Raw genomic sequence first — 18,563 nt, 5'->3', positions numbered from 1 at the left:
CCGTGGCTTACAGAGTATTTATTGCTTTTTGTAAGCAGGACCTTGACCTATATCTATTATATTCCATATCCCCTAAGAGCCCTTCTATGGATTTGAGGTGTTGGAAGAGGTCATCAAAAAGACATGACCACTGGATGACCTGTGAGCTGGACCCACACAATTGGAGGCTCCTCACCCCCTCCCTGTCCTGGAAATGAATGTTCCACTTGCCTTCCCCACTCCCAGAAACTGCCCCAGGGCTACAGCCTTGAGACAGAAATGTGGTGTTGACCGTCTGTCTGGTATACTTGACTAAACTCAGTTAGGACCTCTAAACTTCTAAGATTTGGCAGGCAGGTGCAGGGATCTTCTCATCTTGAACCACCCAAGACATCCCTTGCTTATTAAAACTGCCGCTGACCAATCTAGAACGGTCTGCTTCTCTTCAGTCTCTCCTTGCCTTCTGCGTGCATACACGGCCAATTTGTGAAAGAACATGAGGCAAACATCAACTGCCTTGTCTCTCTATTTTTTTAATTTTCAGAAAAGTTTATTTTTTATTTTTTGTCCCTGAAGTACCATTAGTAAAAGTTTATTGTGCTTATACCAAAAAGACAGTTTGCAAGCCAGGGGCTCTCAAACCAGGACATGGAAGGAGGCTCAGAGGTACATTGTTATAAATCAGCTTATGTATTGTAGAGGTAATGACTGGTTACAGTATTAGAATTTTCTTAAATGAAAAGGAATTGGCTAGTGGTTACCTCATATCAGTTTGGGGATCAATTAAGGTTTCATTTATCATAGAAAATTTGTATTTTTAAAATATTTTAAGAACTAAAGAGATAGTTAATTCAGATAGATAGTTCAGCGGTCACTTCCAGGGGTGGGTCAGGGCTAATGCTCTCAGTCTTCACTTAGCTAAGCCACGGGCTCTCGGATCAGGGCTGTAACTCATCTTCCAGTCCACTGGCTTTTAAAAAAATACCTCCCTTTGTTTTTTTTTTTCTCCTTGATGATCCCAAGTGGTTGTCAAAGTGAATTTTGGTGAACAATGTAGAAGAAATATATAAAATTCCTTTCAGCACAGCCCCGGAACCATGACAATACTGGATGATTTTAGCTCTCCACAAAAGAGAGAGAGAAAGAGAGGGAAAGGAAAGGAAAGGAAAGGAAAGGAAAGGAAAGGAAAGGAAAGGAAAGGAAAGGAAAGGAAAGGAAAGGAAAGGAAAGGAAAAGAAAGAAAGAAAGAAAGAAAGAAAGAAAGAAAGAAAGAAAGAAAGAAAGAAAGAAAGAAAAGGAAGGAAGGAAGGAAGGAAGGAAGGAAGGAAGGAAGGAAGGAAAAGCCCTGGTGAAGAAAATTAAGTTCTAAGGCACACTGACTGAGATAAACATGTGTGTCTACCTTAGCCGATTTCAGGGAAGAAGAGGCATCAGACTTGTACATTTTGGCCTAGAAAATGAAACAGCTTCAATATTCAATTTCATTATATTTCATATTTCTTTGGATTCAGGTTAATCATGATAGTACCTTTTTAAAGTCTGCTGTGGCCAGCAGCAGCTGTATAACTTACCAAAGGGAAGAGTGAAACTGAGTGGTCAGGGGCTTGGGGGGTGCAGAGCTCAACTCATGTCTCAACGACCAACCAGCATGTGTGGCGTTCCTCTGTGACAGGACAGGACAGGCTGACCTGGCAGGAATGAGTGACTTCTTTTCCTGTGAAGTTGTGATGGACAGGCTGGGTTCCACAGTTTCTTTCTCTTCCAGTGTTGGGTTTCAATGATACCATGGACAAGGCTTAAAAATAGCCAAGTTACATGAACAATTGACTCAGCTGCCCTTTTTTAGACCTGATCTCAGGTTTTTAACAGAATATCTCACAAAGCAGATTTGTTGATGTATAGACCTCAACCCAGAAGGAATATCGATAAAGTGGTCCATTTATATCCTATTGAGTAAAGAATGGAGGACAGGAAGAGCCCAGATGCTGGACCCCAACTGCCCAGCATTAAATGGCCAACCTCACTCACCAGCTGTGTGACCTTGGAGGTATAATTTATCTCCTCTCTGGACCCCACTTCCCACCAGAAACTAGAGCCCGAGGCAAGGATTTTTCATGCCCTCTTTGTGTGGCTTATTCTGAGAAGTGGTGTCAATGAACAGAAGTTGGGAACTGGGGAGAAAGAAACAGGAGGAAAAGTCAGTTCTGACTGAGCTGACTAATGCTGTGGTGACCAGGGCTCGATCCTGCCGGGGTCCTGCTGAGGAGAATGCTTCTCAGAATAGCCGGCCTAGGACCTGGAAGAGGGGGTGTTTGTCTCATGGCTTCTGTTCCCAGCAAGATTTTCCCGAGGCTCCTGGCCCTTCTGGTTTTGTCTAAGTCTCAGAATGTCTGAGTGGGTCTCCACAGGCCACTGATGAGAACTGGAGATCCTTGGAACAGCTAAAACCAGGTGCTGTGAAATTTCACCGATATGCAGCTAGATATCCAGCACAGCCAAAAGAAAAACCAGGGTATCAGTCGGGTGTAATCTATCATAATATCAAAAGAACATATGCCGTTCCATTTATGTAAAATTCTATGCCTCAGGCTCTAGTTTCTGGCAGACTAAAATAAAAGGTTTATAGTCATGTGATGTTAATACAAACTAGGGATATCAAACACATGTAAAAAGAAAATTAAGAATGTGGTAATAAAACCCACCGTGACTGAGCCATAACTGTGGGCATATTTTAGGTGCATTGCTTTACTCGATGCTCAAGACAAGTGGTCTAAGCTGTAAGTGATGGAGTTGGGAGTCACAGCCAGGTGGTCAGCCTCCAGAGCCCATGGTTTGATTACTAAGCTAGACAGAATAGCACCTGAGAGGCCCCCAGACAATAAGATTTCTAGAAAAGAGGTTTCATTTTAGGATGGAGGAGTCTAAGAAAGGAAGTATCTTTGCGTGATCTGGAAAAACAGGTAGGTCTTGAGAAGGATATGTGAGAGGGGCCCAGTGCAAATACACTACTTTCCATTTTCCCTGATGAAAATTATTCCATGCTGTGACATTCCATGCTCGGTCCAGATAATTATAACCAAGTTCCCATCACAGGTAGAATAAGTTTGTCCCTTCTTATAATCTGGATATACTATTGGAATAGTTTGGAGTCATTCAAAAGGAAGGTATGGCATTTGGATTGTGCTGGGTGGAAAAGGAGAAGCAGCCAGGTTCTGGAAGGGGAAGATTAGAAGCAGAGATGAGGACGAAGTGGGAACAACCCTTGGTGGACTGGGCATCACAGGACAAAGGGAACCTCCATGATGAGAATGAACGCATAGAGCTATCATAGGCAGAACTTGGCTTCCCAGGTCCAGGGACTCGTGAGGACAGGCCTTGTGCCCTGGAGGGTGTATGTCAGATTTATTCACATCCAGGCATTATTGATGCTTTTCCTCATAGATTGTTTGGAAATGTTCCTCTGTGAACTAGAGAATCTATTGATCTGTAGAAGAAATATCATTTGTCGTTTTAGGATCCTTTGAGTATAAAATTTTGTATTTGTTTAGCCTTGAGAGAGACAGAGCTGAGTAAGAGAATATTCAGCAACCTTAATCTTCAAATATATTTGACTTTTGTAAGCATTTCATTCCTTAGGAATGGTGGTCTGCACCAATGGTCAGAGGGTTCCCCCTTTGAGAATTAATGCTCGTTTTAGAACATCTTTAGTTTCTTGGTTTAAATGTTCTGTCTATCCTGCGGCACCTGGATGGCTCAGTTGGTTGAGCGTCTAACTCTTGATTTTGGCTCAGGTCATGATCTCAGGGTCATGAGATCAAGCCCTGCGTGGGGTTCCACACTCAGTGTGGAGTCGCTTGTCCCTCTCCCTCTGTTCCTCCCCTCACTCGTGCGAGCTCGCTCTCAAATAAATAAATAAAACCTTTTTAAAATAATAAATAAATGTTGTATCCATCCTTTTTTTCTGCTTATATAGCCAGGTGAGGAGGTACAAAGGACTCAACAAGAAGACGATTCCCAAAGTTACTCAAGAGTAAAATTCCGTGATTCTGTACGAAAAATCAAGTCTAAACCCCCGGTGAGAAATCCTGTCTTTTTAAGTCATGCATGCTTTAAATCATCTTTTTTGTTGGTTTGTTCGTGTGTTTAAAAAATATCCAATGACAGATGCATATATATATATATATATATATATATATATATATATATATATGCACTCTGACTCTTATTACCATGGAGTATGCAAGAAAAAAGTATGAGAACTGATTCCTACTTTTAAAATGCTAGAACCCAGCAGGAGAGATTAGAATACTGCCTGACGGGGTGAAGGGGGATGCATGGAAGGGCAGGAAATGTTAGCAATTAAGACTATGTGTTCAGCTCTTAAGTTGTACCAGCTTTCATTATGAGGAAAAAGGGGGTACCAACTCAAGAAGAATCAAAACCAAAAAAAACTATTTTTTAAAAAAAGTTAATAGACCCCTGGATTGCTCATAATTAAACAAAACTATCTCAGCATTGGTCTATAAAATAATGAATCTCCTTTCTCGTATTTTAACCATGTTTTCAAAAGCTGTTACTGCTGTAAATAATGTATTTATGTGCCTATGAGAATGTTTGCTAGTTTATTTTTTAAAGTGGCTATTAAAGTTACTTATCAGAGAAAGTCACCAACTGCCTTTTGCACGTGTTAAAGTTTGTGATAGGTAATCTCGTACCTTCGGCAAAGGTAATACGCTGGGGACGCCTAGAGTGTGTCTGATGGCTTTAACATCAAGCTGCCATCTGTGAGCTGTGTGGCACTCATCTCAGCTCGTAACCGAAAGTCTCTTGCTCGATGTTTCTCCTTAGGTCCCACCTGGCTTCCCTTCTGCCGAGGAAGCCTATAACTTCTTCACTTTCAACTTTGATCCTGAACCAGAGGAATCAGAAGAAAAACCGAAAGCCAAAAACAGAGATGGAACGAACCAAGAGGAGGAGGAAGGAGAGGAAGAAGAGCCTCCTGTGCAAGGAGAGCACAAAACGGTATTTAATACGACGATGGTAACGAGGCGAGGGATGGCGGGGACGTTCGTGACCACCATGTTGACTGTGATGAGGATGATGACATCTTCGCCACAAGGGAAGGGGCTGAGGACAAACCTGCCTCCACCACACACACCAGCTCATCCACCCCTTAGTTAAAAGCCATAGGAAAACTATGTTCACGTTACTTTCTGTAGCTTTTGATTTTACCCCACAATTTGGATAATAAGGACCTTGATTAAATCTGTCTATTTTTCTCTTGTGGAAAAAGAGAAAAAAGCAGATCAGGGCAGTTTACAGATTTTTCTTGCTAGACTCCACACAATGATTAGGTTTCATTTCATAGGCAAAATGTGTGCCTCTCCAAGGCACAGGAATCCTTGCTGTCTCTCGTCCCACAATCTCACAGGTGATTAGCATTTTGTGCCCCATTCCACACCCAAGCTACAACGCAGACTCCATAATTGTGTGTGGCACATGTGAGACAAAAGAAAACATCCCATTAAAAAAATGGACAAAGGACTTGAATAGACTTCTCTCCAAAGAAGATATGCAAATGGCTAATAAGTACATGAAATACGCTTAACATCACTAATCATTAGGGAACCGCAAATCAAAACCACAATGAGATACCATTTTATACAAATTAGAATGACTATGAAAGAAAGAAAGAAAGAAAGAAAGAAAGAAAGAAAGAAAGAAAGAGGAACAGAGCAAGGGCTGGCAAGGATGTAGAGAAATTAGACCCTTGTGCATTGCTGATGGCAACATAAAATGGTGCAGCTGCTATGAAAACAGTCTGGTCATTCCTCAAAAATTTAAACATGGAATTACTGTGTTCCAGCAACTCCATTTCTGGTTATATACCCAAAAGAATAGAAAGCAGGCACTCAAACAGATACTTGTACACTTAACACTGAGAGAAGCATTCTCAATAGCCAAAAGGTAAAAGCAACCCAAGTATCCATCAGATGAACAGATAAACAAAATATGGTGTATACATACAATGGAAAATTACTCAGAGTTAAAAAGAAAAGCAATTCAGGCACCTGGCTTGCTCAGTCAGTAAAACAAGCAACTCTTGATCTTGGAGTGTGAGTTTGAGCCCCATGTTGGGTGCAGAGTTTACATTAAAAAAAAAAAAAAAAAAAAGATTTGGATATGTCAATTCTATGTCAACGAAACTGAGATATTTTTTAAAATAAAATTTTTTATTTTTAAAAAAATAAAACAATTTTTAAATAAATAATATTTTTTAAGTTTTAAAGAGGAAAGAAATTCTAGTACAGAAAACCCATTTGACAAAATTCAATATCTATTCATGATAAAAACTCTTAAATTAGGCATAGAAGGAGCACGCCTCAACATAATAAAGGCAATCTATGACAAAACCATAGCTAACATCATACTCAATGATGAAAGGTTGAAAGCTTTTCCTCTAAGATCAGGAACAAGACAATAGTGCCCACTCTCACCACTCCTATTTCAACATAATACTAGAAGATTTAGCTAGAGCAATCAGGCAAGAAAAAGAAATTAAAGGTATCCGAATTGGAAAAAATAAAATTGTCTCTATTTGCAGATGCTTTGATTTTATGTAGAAATAATCCTAGAGACTCAACCAAAAAACTGTTAGATCTAATCAATGAATTCAGTAAAGTTGCAGCATAAAATATTAACATACAAAAATCAGTAGTGTGGGGGCCTCAGTGGCTTAGTTGGTTAAGTGTCTGCCTTCAGCTCAGGTCATGATCCCAGGGTCCTGGGATCCAGCCCCACGCTGGGCTCCCTGCTCAGCAAGGAGTCTGCTTCTCCTTCTCCCTCTCCCTGTCCCATGCTGTCTCTCTCAAATAAATAAGTCAAATCTTTAAAGAACAAAACAAAACAAAAGCAAAAATCAGTAGTGTTTTCTTATAATTACAACAAATTTTCTGAGAAAAAAAATGAACAAATTGATCCCATTTACAATAGTATCAAAAACAATAAAATACTTAGGAATAAATTTAACTAAGAAGGTGAAAGACCAATACTCTGAAAAGTATAAGACACTGATGAAAGAAATCAAAGAAGACACAAATAAATGTAAAGTTATCCCATGTTCATGGATTGGAAGAATTAATATTAAAATGTCAATACTGCCAAAAGCCATCCGTAGATTCCATGCAATCTCTATAAAGATTTCAATACACTTCTTACAGAAGTAGAAAAAAACACTCCTAAAATTTATGTGGAGCCACAAAAGACCCCAAAAGCCAAAGTAATCCTGAGAAGAACAAAGCAGGAGGCATCACACTTTGATTTCAAGCTATACTATAAAGTTACAGTCATCAAAACGGCATGGTAGTGGCATAAAAACAGACAAATAGGCCAATGGAACAGAATCAAGAACCCAGAAATAAACCCAAGCACATATGGTCAACTAATATTTGACAAGGGAGCCAAGAATACTCAGTGGAGAAAAGATAGTCTCTTCAATAAATGTTGCTGGGATAATTGGGTATTCACATGTAAAAGAATGAAAGTGGACCCCAATCTTATACTGCTCACAAAAAATTAATTCAAAATGGATTAAAGGCTTAAATATAAGACCTGAAACCACGGAACTCCTAGGGGGAAAAAAATAGGAAAAAAGCTCTTTGACATGGGTCCTGGTAATGAGCTTTTGGATATGACCGCAAGCCCAAGCAACAAAATCAAAATGTAATTTTTAACCTAGCTTTACAGAAGCTTGGGAATACTTTAGCCTGTTCTATAGTAATTGTTTCACAAATCAATATTCAGGAGACTCCAGAGGTCTCGTGACGTTGCAGACAAGGCGGCCCAGAGTGCCATCAGTTGAAAGCTTGACTGGGTCGGGAGGGTTTGCTTCCAAGGTGCCTGGCTGTTCTGCCCGGCTGGCGCTGGGTGTCGGAGGGAGGCCTCAGCTCAGAGCTCCCCACAAAGATGCTTGAGTGTCCTCGAGAAGTGACTGCTGATTTCCCCTAAAGCAAGTGAACCAAGAGAAAGCAAGGAGGAGGCCACAGTGCCTTTCCTGATCTGGAGTCCGGAGCTGCACACCCCCGCTCATCCCCTGCTCCTTAGAAGCGAGTCACTAAGTACGGCCCCCAGAGAAAGGGGGAAAGAACCAGGGTCCGCTTCTGGAAGGCAGGGCTCTCAACAGACCTGTAGGCTTCTGAAATCATGACATAACATGTCTCCACAAGCCACCTCTCCTCCCTTTTGCATGTTTCTCCCCTGGAAACTCTGTGTTCCTAAAACTGCCCTTTGAAATCGTGCCCTACCGTGAAGCTCCTTCCCTGGACTCCATGCGTTGTCTGCTCAGACCCTTTTTCAGTATTTTTATACTCAAAGTGCATTTAGTCTTTCTGGCAGAGGTTTAGATCCTGTGCAGCTCTCCTTGTCTGTCTTCTCTGCAATTTTTCTCTATCTGTCTCTGCTCACCGCAAAGCCAAAAGGGGGCACAAGCGAGAAAAAATCATACTCTGAAATTAGGGCACTTTTCTCTTATTTACTTTTTTGAAGTTTTTGGCATTCTGTGTCCTTAGGTTGTGCTGGGAGCTTGGTTACCACGTAGATTTACTTCCCTTCTCATTGTTTGGTTTATTTGGGAGGAAATATGAAGAGGCAGATACCGAGGCTACCACTTATGCAAATCTCCATGGGATTTTAAAGGTGGTTGTTCATAAATGGGCACCAGGCTGTAATTAAAAAAAAAAGAAGAAGAAGAGGAGGAGAAGGAGAAAGAAAAGTAAGGAGGAGACGGAGAAGAGGAAGAGAGAAAAGGAGGAAAGGTCGGAAAATATTCAAACAAAATTAACATGCTGAAGCTAGCATTTGTGATGATAGGCCCAGTGCTTAGAATTTTTACATGTGTCCGTTAATTCCATCTTCACAAAACCTTAAGAGGTAAGCTCTGTTAATATCCCCATCTTACAGTGGAGGAAACCAAGGATTAGAAGGGCAGGGAAGTTCCCCGAAGTCCCACAGGAAGTGCAGGTGGAGCTGGGCTGCCCGTGTGGACACAGCTTACACCGTCTGGCCCCAGGGTCCCTGCGAGGGGAAGGTCAACATTCCACGTAACTTCTGAGCCCAAGGACTTGGAGTAATTGGGGAAGAATACACACCCTCAAAGGAGGCCAGAGTCCTTGAGATTTCGCTTGCTTTGCCCAGCACACCTCTTCTGACGTCAGTCCATTCTGGTTTTGACATTTTCCTAGCACGTGAAAGGATGAAAAAACAAAGAAAACCCGCTTGTGGAACATGAAAGGCCATCGAGTTTTATGCTTTCGTTTAAAAAAATAAAAGGAAAAGATCACTGTGAGTTTAACGCCACTGTTTTTCTAAGTAGACTCCTAATCGCAGCAGGATTTTTCTTACTGTTTCCTGCAGGATGAGGAAGAGCTGCTTAGCGCGAAGGATGACGAGGATTTTCTTTTGGGCTTAGACCACAGAGCTGAGGATTTCGTGGCAGTCAGACCCGCAGATTATGAAAGCGTCCACGTTCGGCTGCAGATGGAGAAAGAACTCCTGTTCGTTCCCAGTAGGCTGACAGGTACTTGCTCTTTTTGCTGTCGTGCTCGGCTTGGGCATCTCCGGTTTCCTTCATGTGAAATACGGCTGGTGTCTGAGGATGTCCCATTTCCACGGAAGATCCCAATTTCTAATCTGAGTTAGTCATCAAGAAATATCTTCAGAGTAAATGAAAATGAAGAACCTGAGAAAATGCCCATTGAACAAACACTCACTGATAAGATAGCAAAAGAAACACCAGGATGTTTCTTTGGGGGGGGGTTCCCCTCGTCAAATCGGCGACCAGTTCTGGGGGAAGAGAGCATGAGAAACTCCGAGATTCAGGCTGTGAGAAGGAAAATCTCTCTGTTTTATCCTCTACTCGCTCTCAACCACGCTAGAGCACTTCTGTGACCGGATGTATGCGGTGGTTTTTTTTTTCCCCACACCAACCAATTCTCCCAACACCAACCAATTCTCCCAACACCAACCAATTCTCCCAACACCAGCTGGATATCCTACAATTCAGTTCTGACACTTAGACCTGGAGTCGGCACAGACCCCACAAATTAAGGGCTCAGTCCCACAAGACTACCCTCAACTTAGACACCAATCACTAGTAGTGGGTCCCCAGATTACCCATACTTCTATTTGATCTTACCACAAATTGGGGGTTCCATGACACCCTCCTCAGGTTCAGTAATTTGTTCTAACAGTAATCTAATCATAGTAATCAGAGAAACATTTATATTTAACTGGCTATTCATATAATAAAGGATATGGGGGCACCTCGGTGACTCTGTTGGTTAAGCGTCTGCTTTCCACTCAGGTCATGACTTCAGGGTCCTGGGATTGAGCCCCGTGTGGGGCTCCCTGCTCAGCGGGGAGTCTGCTTCTCCCCCTCTCTCTCTGCCACTCCCCCTGCTCGTGTCCTCTCTCACTCTCAAATAAATAAATAAAATTAAAAAAAAAAAAAAGATGTGAGAGAGCACACAGATGGAGAGATTTGTAGGGCAAGGCATGTGAGAAGGGGCGAGAAGCTTCCATCCCCTCTCCAGGGGCCCCACCCTCCCAGCACCTCCACGAGGTCATCGACCAGGAAGCTCTCCAAACCCCTGCAATTACGGCCCCTGGGTTTCCCTTTGCCCTTTCTTCCCCTGGAATTTTCCTTCCTTCCTCGAGTGCTAGGGGACCTCCCCAGTTCGTTAGCGGGTAGCTCACACTTAAAACGGCAGGGCAGCCTGAGTCCCCCAAGAGAGTCCTTCAGGCTGGGAAGGGACCTGGGAGTTGGATTTCTTTTCGTTTGTCATGTTCTGAGTTCCAATTAAATGCCAAGCCGAGGATAAATTATTGTTCTGTTTTGATAGGCCATTTTGAATCACGTATGGTTCAAAGTATTAGGATTTTTTGGACATCTCAGGTTTCCTTTTAAAGCAGGTAGCTGGGAAAGGTGCCCGAAGGTTACAGCTTTGCCGTGACAATGACAGCGAGCGCATTCCATGCCCTTCCTCCTCCAGGTTCCTTTCCAAGCACCTGATGCGTAGCAGTGAACCCAGCCCCACAGCAGGGCTGGACAAGTGTTCTTTCTCACGCCCATTTCACGGATGCAAAGCGGAAGCCAAGAGAAGTTAGGGAATGAATCCGAGACCACAAAGCTAGTGACGGGAGGGAGGCAGGTTCCCGACCTGGGAGGCCCGCGGCGGAGGCCACATGCTGGGCACAATGAGTCCTGATACTCCTCGAGGGTTTGGAGAAACGCATCAGCAGCAGCCTCAACCGAGGAGGAGCGCGGTCACTTTGTGTTTGTGCTCAGAGGACACACGGCCAGGCCTGTCCCTGAATGCCCCCGGGGCTGGGAGTGGAGGGTAGACCCCAGGGGCTGGCTCAGACCGGGGTCGGGGGAGGAGGGGGTGCGTGGAAGAGGCCGCAGGAGCCTGGGCACCTGCTCTGAGTGGGGAACCCGAGCACCGGTGCAGAGGGGAGGCAACCCCTGGCCTAGCAAGCAGGAGTGGGGGGGCCACGCTGCCCCAGCTCCTCCTCCCTGAGGTTTGACCTTGAGCGAGCTCCTGCATTCTCGGTGACTCACCTGAAAACAGGAGGAAGTGAAATGATCCTAGGACAGGACTCGGGGCATTTCCTCTTCCTTTGAGCACTGAGGAAATACATGATGAAGCACCTGTTGTTGGGACCGGCACATGGCAGGGGATCAAGGGTAATGATGTTTCTGTCACTGGTGCCGTTCTTGTCTCTGCTTGGAGAATGGCTGCCAAAGCCCAGTGCATTCACTCCAGGGATGTGGGAAGCAAACGTCAAAGCTTCTACTGGCACGGATTTTTAATTTCATCCTTTCCTGATTTAACTTTGTACGTATGAGAGTGCGTCCACACCAGTAAACATACCTAGAATGAGAGTGCGCGAAAATGTTCCATGAAAACCTTCAAAGACTGCTGGACAGTGCTGGGCTGCCTAGCCTTGTGAGTGGAGTGGGGGGGAGCAGACAAAAGGGGAAACAACAGCCCCATGTCTTCTCAGGACTCTGAGTCCCATTTTTCCAGGAACGCTGGTATTAGTTGGTTCGTGCGGGCGAGTGTGGGAAGCAGAGTGTCCAAATGGCCACACACAGGAAAATTAGCAGGTTTGGGGATTTGGCAAGGTTTAGAGGGAGATAATTATAAACAAAAGACTCTCCACCTTTCCTCATTCACTCCCAGATTACCTCCGGACACTCACAGGTCCCCTGGCTGCTTCTCTTATTTCTCCTCTGGCCTACTCTGGCCAATCACGCCCAAGGATATTTCCAGAACTGAAAATCCACTCAGTCACTCCTCAGGCAGAGGCTTCAGGGGTCCATCCCCCTGACAAAAACCCAAGCCGCTGGTGACCTGCAAGGCCCTCCCTCCACCCTGTCCCTGCTCACAGGACACATCATGCCCTTGGGGGGGAGGGGGTATCCCCGGCTCCTTCCGTCTCAACCTTCACGCCAGGCCTCCTGAGAAAAGCCTCCCTCCCTGCTCTGTCTCCTTTATCCTTTTTAATTTACAAAGCGTTTTCTCATACTTTACCTCATATAATTCTCCCAAGAACCAGTGAGTAGATACTATCCGCCCTTCTGTACAGAAGGAAAGCGTTCCAAGCAGGGCCTGGCCCGGGGTTCGTTCCAAGAGGTTCCTCCCCAGGACCGAGCAGGTCCTCTGCTGTGAATGCCACCCTCCCCACAATCGGCCACCCTGGTGAGCAAGGTGCGGAGTCCTGTCACAATTCTATAACGAGACTACGGGTGAAACACATTCCTCTCGTCCTTGGTTCTGCTTCTGGAAATTGATATGGGGCATTTGCAGCTTCCAGGAATACCAACGAAATTCCAGTGGCGGTTTCAGCTCAGCACAGTGCAGTTCGGAACGTGTCGGTTGGCACTAATGCTGCTCGTATTTATTCATGTCCTATCCAGTGCCTACGTACAAAAAGCTTCCCGAGAATGTGCAGCCCAGATTTCTGGAAGACGAAGGCCTTTATATTGGGGCAAGACCGGAGGTGCCTCGCGCCTGTCAGAACATCATGGAGAACAGGCTGCTGACTCAGGAGCCCGTAAGCTTACAGCCCCGTCCCACCTGGAGCCCCCGGGCCACTCTCGGAGCTGCCTCGTCCCGTCCGGGGCCGTCACCACACACTCATGCTCATCTCCTCCTGTCCACAGACAGTGGTTCAATTTTTTTTTTTTTTAATTTGTCTCTCCGTATGTTTGGTGATCCTCAAACCACATACCCTCTCCCCTCCTCCAAGCCGGTCTTCCGCTGGCCGGGCTTGGCATTCTGCTGGGTCAGATGTTGGCAACTTTTTTGCAATTCACAGAAATGCTTAGTTGTCCACCGATAGAATGTCCCCAATTGTATTTCTCCTATGGTTTTTTCCTCTAATTTTTAATGAATAGAAAATATACTTTTTAAGCACTCCTGTAAACTTTTTGTTATGCTTTTTTTGGAGGGGAGTGAGGACTGTATTTTAAATTAATTGTGGGGGTGTTAGTGAGGACTCAGTTGCTAATGGAAACGAGGCTTTTAAAAAATCTGTCGGGACAGGGAAAGGTGTGTGAAACGTATGTGTTGACTCAGAATTTTCTCACAAATGTTGCTTATTTTGTAAACCATTTTCTGTCCAGTTAAAAGAAAATGGTATTGTTCCCTCTGCTTGATCTGCAGGGAAGAAAGTGGTTTGGAGATGACGGGAGAATCCTAGCGCTGCCAAACCCCACCAAGGGGTTTCCTTCAAGACCACCGATATTGACGCGGGAGCAAGACATTAAGGCAGAACTTGAAACGTTGTATAAAAAGGTAAGCCCACATCCCCATCTTTAATACATGAAGGTGCTTGAAAGTGCTTTGCTCTTTGAATAGCTTGGGGTACTAAATTCATAACGTTCTACTTTGGTGGTGTTTTGTTTTATTTTTTAAGTTCGCTCCCTTACACATAAAGAACACACAGCAGGTGTATTATGTAAGAGGCAGTCTGCTGTGCTCACCTCAGCCTTTCCTAAACAAGGACTGCGTTCCCAGGTACGAATGGCTAAGTCAGTGACTATTTGCATATCCAAGTTAGCTGGCCTTATTTTTCTTCTTTTTTCTCTGCCATCTCACAGATGCTGCAGGATTATTTCCTACTCATTGTCTCTATTATATAACTAGAGATTTTCTTTTTTTTTTTTTTAAGATTTATTTATTTATTTTTAGAGAGAGAGGGAGCCTGCACCAGCAGGGGGAAGGGTAGAGGGAAAGGGAGAGAGAGAATCTCAAGCAGACTCCCCTCTGAGCACAGAGCCGGAGGGGGCTCGATCCCACAACCCTGAGATCTTGACCTGAGCCGAAATCAAGAGTCAGCCACATAACTGACAGAGCCATCCAGGTTCCCCAACGGGAGATTTTCCATCCTTGCAAATCCTTTTTACTGTGTTTGCCTAAGGTCTGGTACCAAACTGCCTGATACGAGTCCAGGCACTAACACTCATTAGGCAAACTTGGCTCTTAATCTCTCTGTGCTACAATTTCTTCATCTGTAAAATGGACATAACAATAGTACCTACCTCCTAGGGTAGTTGTGCAGATGGGTGGAGACAGTACATTCCAGTGCTTGAAACAGAGCTCAGTAAGCGCTGGCTAGTATTCAACAGAGTCGCCTGCCTTAGCGTTTAATTATATTGCTTTTCCTTTCCTGAACTGCTGAGCAAAGACCACCTCCTTCTGAAACCCAGGAAATTTTATATTTGTAATATTTCAGCCTGGATAAAGTGCAACAGAATGAAGGGATTTAACAATCATTCTGGAAAGCAGGGTGCCCAACGGAGAAAACACAGGCGCAAGCCGGAGCATCCGAGCTGTCCTACTGTAACTACTTTGTGACTTTGGGCGCGTCTCTTTGCCTCTGTGCCCTTAGCTGAAAAATAGGAACAGTAACAATCTTCTCTACTTCAGAGGCTCGTCGTATTAAGACGCTGTGGCTGTATGACCGTTTTTAAAATTGTGAGTGTTTGTTGTTACTATGGACAAGTATTAATGAGTGGCTACTTTGTGTAGGAATGTGATCATGTGAGTAGATGATCACAAAACAAGCATCAACCCAAGTCACAGTCCACGAGGGATTTGTCATCTATTTGTTTACATGACAGATGTGTGATATAATTAGTGATTGAGACTGTCATCCCTTTGTGTACATATCCGGTAATGCGTCATTTTCCCTTCACCTTCCATCCGTTTCAGCAGGAAACACTGATACGATGAGGCCCTAAATTATGGGTTACAATGAGAAAACAGAAGAGGGAGTACTATGTTGAGATGGGTATTAAGGGAGCCAATTAATCTTATCTGTCTGCTTCGGAAGCTGTGAGCTAGTTGGGCAATGCACAGGGGTCAGAGAGGGATGCAGAGATCAGTCACACTAAGGGTGAAACTGGACAGAGGGCCACTGGAACCCAAGACCAGATGGGCTTCCTGCTCCATCTCCCATGAATTCCACTCCCGTCTAGACACAGCCCCGGTGAGTTCACCATGGGGAGTGCCGAGGAGACCATGCGAGGCCAGCGAGCAGGCTCTCAGGAGAGAGCTAAGAAGGGGCAGCAGAGAACCCAGACCAGTGAATGGCTCTTGGGCTCCAGTTGGCTCTCCAGTCATGTCCTTCTTTCTCTCTGGGGAAGGAGCCATGAGGATGGGACACGGGGAGGGGGAAGCAGGGTGGTTTTCTCCCAATACCTGTGAGAGGGGAGATCTTCCCATTTGTGTGCAGAAATGGGGAAGCAGAGGAGGAGAATGTCCCATTCAGAGAGGGTGGTCATCCAGCATCACAGAGCAGACGTTAGAGAAGGGAGAAAACCAAAGGGACTGGAGATTCCCAAGGTCATTTCCTAGAGGGTCAGGCTTTGGACATAGCGAAGTGCGAAGATATGTAGCGTGCTAGAGGGAGGGGATATTATTCCCCTGGTGTGTATTACACATTACCTGTTACATTCACTGTGGACTGGTAGACCTCAGTCTTTTTTGGGGAATGTGGTTGTGGAATCTTCCAGTGATCCAAACCATAATGCATCTCTTTCTGGATCAATTTTCACAATTTTATTTATTAACTTTTACCGTTTCCTACATTTATTCGGATCTGTCCAATGTCAAAACCCATGTTTTTTACCATTGTTCCACGTACAGGCTTGCCTGTAAGAAAAAAATGTTAAATGCATATGGCCTGTATTTTTAGCCTTACGTCCAAACATACCTTTCATCTGGGAGTTTTGACCAGGATGATGCAGGAGCACAGAAGGAGATGAATGGGCAAGAGGGCCTCATCGATAGCTTATTAATGCATCGCCTCTCTTCCTCCCCCACTAGCCTGAAAGTGACTCAAGGCAAAGATGGGGTTTTCTTCTTCTAGCACTGAGTGGGAGGCTGGCACCTAGGGACACCTCAATCAAAGCACATATTGAATGTTATTAACATGATTCAGCTGAGCTGAATGTTTCCAGAAGAGACTCCCTCCTTATTCCTCTCTTCAGCTGTCTCTCCTGCAGGACAGCAGCTTTCCTGGGCTCTGGCTTAACCCTGCATCCAAGTGACAGAAAGCCAAGTCATGTACTGAATGGGGAGCTGGCAATTCCCTGCGCCATTAGTGGTGAATTTTTTTTTTAATAAAGATTTTTATTTATTTATTTGACAGAGAGAGAGACAGCCAGCGAGAGAGGGAACACAAGCAGGGGGAATGGGAGAGGAAGAAGCAGGCGCCCGGCGGAGCAGGGAGCCCGATGCGGGGCTCAAACCCAGGACCCTGGGATCAGGCCCTGAGCCGAAGGCAGACGCTTAATGACTGAGCCACACAGGCGCCCCGCATTAGTGGTGAATTTATGCCTCAGAGCTCTCAGGCTCGAACTAACCCAGCAGGGCTGACCAAACCCATCCCCCATTAGGAGTTTTCAAAAGTGGGATAGTCTACTCTTCCTAAATTAAGACCTTTGTGAGAGACCATTAAAAATGGAGAAATACAAAAAGAGAGTCGATATCGCACAAAGAAAAAAGTTAAACGTCAAATGAGAAAGAATGCAATTGAATACCTCTTAAGACGGAACTATTCCAAAACTTAAAAAATAAAAATGCCAAGGGGACATTGCACGTCAGACATAAACAACACAAAATGCAGTTCGCCTAATCCTGATGGCAATTAGCGTTGACAGTTAGCGTTGTTGAAAGCAATCCCAACAGCCTCCCTCTTGCCTCCCTTCCTCCTTCCCTCCCTTCCTGACATCTTCCATTCCTTCCTACCTTCCACCTTTCCTTCCTTCCCTCCTGTCTTCCTTCTTTTATTTTTATTCTTCCTATCCTTAACTGAAAGTCCGCTATATTCTCAGTTGTCCTAAACTCAGAGAACGTAGAGGTAGCAATATTCAAAGTTGACCTCAGACTGTCCCCGGTATGGGAAGACACAAATGTCAAGTGTTACAGGTCCTGCCAGGGGGGCACCTGGCTGGCTCAGTCTGTAGAGCACGTGACTCTTGATCTCAGGGTCATGAGTTTGAGCCCCACGTTGAGCACAGAGTTTACATTTTTAAAAAAAATTAAAGATTCTGTGATTAGAAGTCGGCATGACATTCCTGGGACGTATGTGTGGAGGAGCCTCCCCTTTGCAAAACTGCTTACTATTTTGAGGAATTTACTGTGATTCCAACTTCCTTGTTAATTACCACTTGGTAAGATTACCACTTCCCCCTCCCCCATTCTCACCCATGTTTCACAGAGCATTGGTCACCTACTCTGTTACAAGCACCACATTTGCCAATACTCTTTGGGTTGCAAATGATAAAAACTAAAACATGCTAGCTTAAGTAAAGAGAGAATTTGGTGGCCCATAAAACTGGGAAGGATCTGGAGATGAATCATAAACATGAAGGAGGGACTTTGGGAATCAGGATCTCAGGGGCTGTCTCTCTCTCTACCTCTCTTTTCTCTGGTTCTCCTTGAATGTTGACTGGCTTCATTCCCTCCTATCGCAGACAGACCAGAATTCTCCATGTGATAGGAGATAGGACCCTTGATAATCTAAGCTGAACAACTCCAGGGGAAAGGATTCTATCTTTTCCTCCAAGGTTCACATTATCAATAGCAAGGACGAACTGGTCAGTTGTACGTGGGACATGTGACCGCCCACCTCATGCCCCGAAGATTCCAGGAATGAGAAAGCTTCCAGAGAGGACAACAGCTACAGAATCTACTGCAGGCTCCGGGCTGGATTCAGACTCTGGTCCTGTTATTTTCCCAGGGCAAAAATAGAGGCTTGTATTTTAATCCCACCAATGATTTATTCTTTTTCTCTACAAATTTCATTTTTTTTAATTTTTTAAAGATTTATTTATTTATTTTAGAGAGACAGTGCGTGAGCAGGGGCAGGGGTAAAAGGAGGAGGAGAGAGAAGCAGACTCCCTGCTGAGTGCAGAGCCCAACTAGGGGCTCGATCCCGGGATCCCAAGATCATGACCTGAGCCAAAACCAAGCATCAGTCCCTCAACCGACTGAGCCACCCAGGCGCCCCTC

At 44.6% G+C, this 18,563-nt stretch overlaps 1 protein-coding gene across 3 annotated transcripts in view; it reads left to right on the top strand.

Annotated features, from left to right (window-relative positions):
* Window positions 1-18,563, top strand: part of CC2D2A (coiled-coil and C2 domain containing 2A) — a 129,391-nt gene that overhangs the window by 31,793 nt on the left and 79,035 nt on the right. For all 3 annotated transcript variants that reach the window (XM_087864267.1, XM_045771419.2, XM_087864266.1), the window contains exons 7-11: window positions 3,953-4,054; window positions 4,828-5,001; window positions 9,391-9,553; window positions 12,959-13,095; window positions 13,707-13,838. In XM_087864267.1, the coding sequence (XP_087720393.1) occupies window positions 3,953-4,054; window positions 4,828-5,001; window positions 9,391-9,553; window positions 12,959-13,095; window positions 13,707-13,838 (708 nt within the window). The remainder of the gene's footprint in view (window positions 1-3,952; window positions 4,055-4,827; window positions 5,002-9,390; window positions 9,554-12,958; window positions 13,096-13,706; window positions 13,839-18,563) is intronic.

This window comes from Ursus americanus, chromosome 8 (assembly GCF_024610735.1).
Source record: "Ursus americanus isolate L20-20 chromosome 8, mUrsAme1.1.p, whole genome shotgun sequence".
NCBI classification, from domain to species: domain Eukaryota; kingdom Metazoa; phylum Chordata; class Mammalia; order Carnivora; family Ursidae; genus Ursus; species Ursus americanus.
This window is presented reverse-complemented; position numbering and strand designations above follow the sequence as displayed.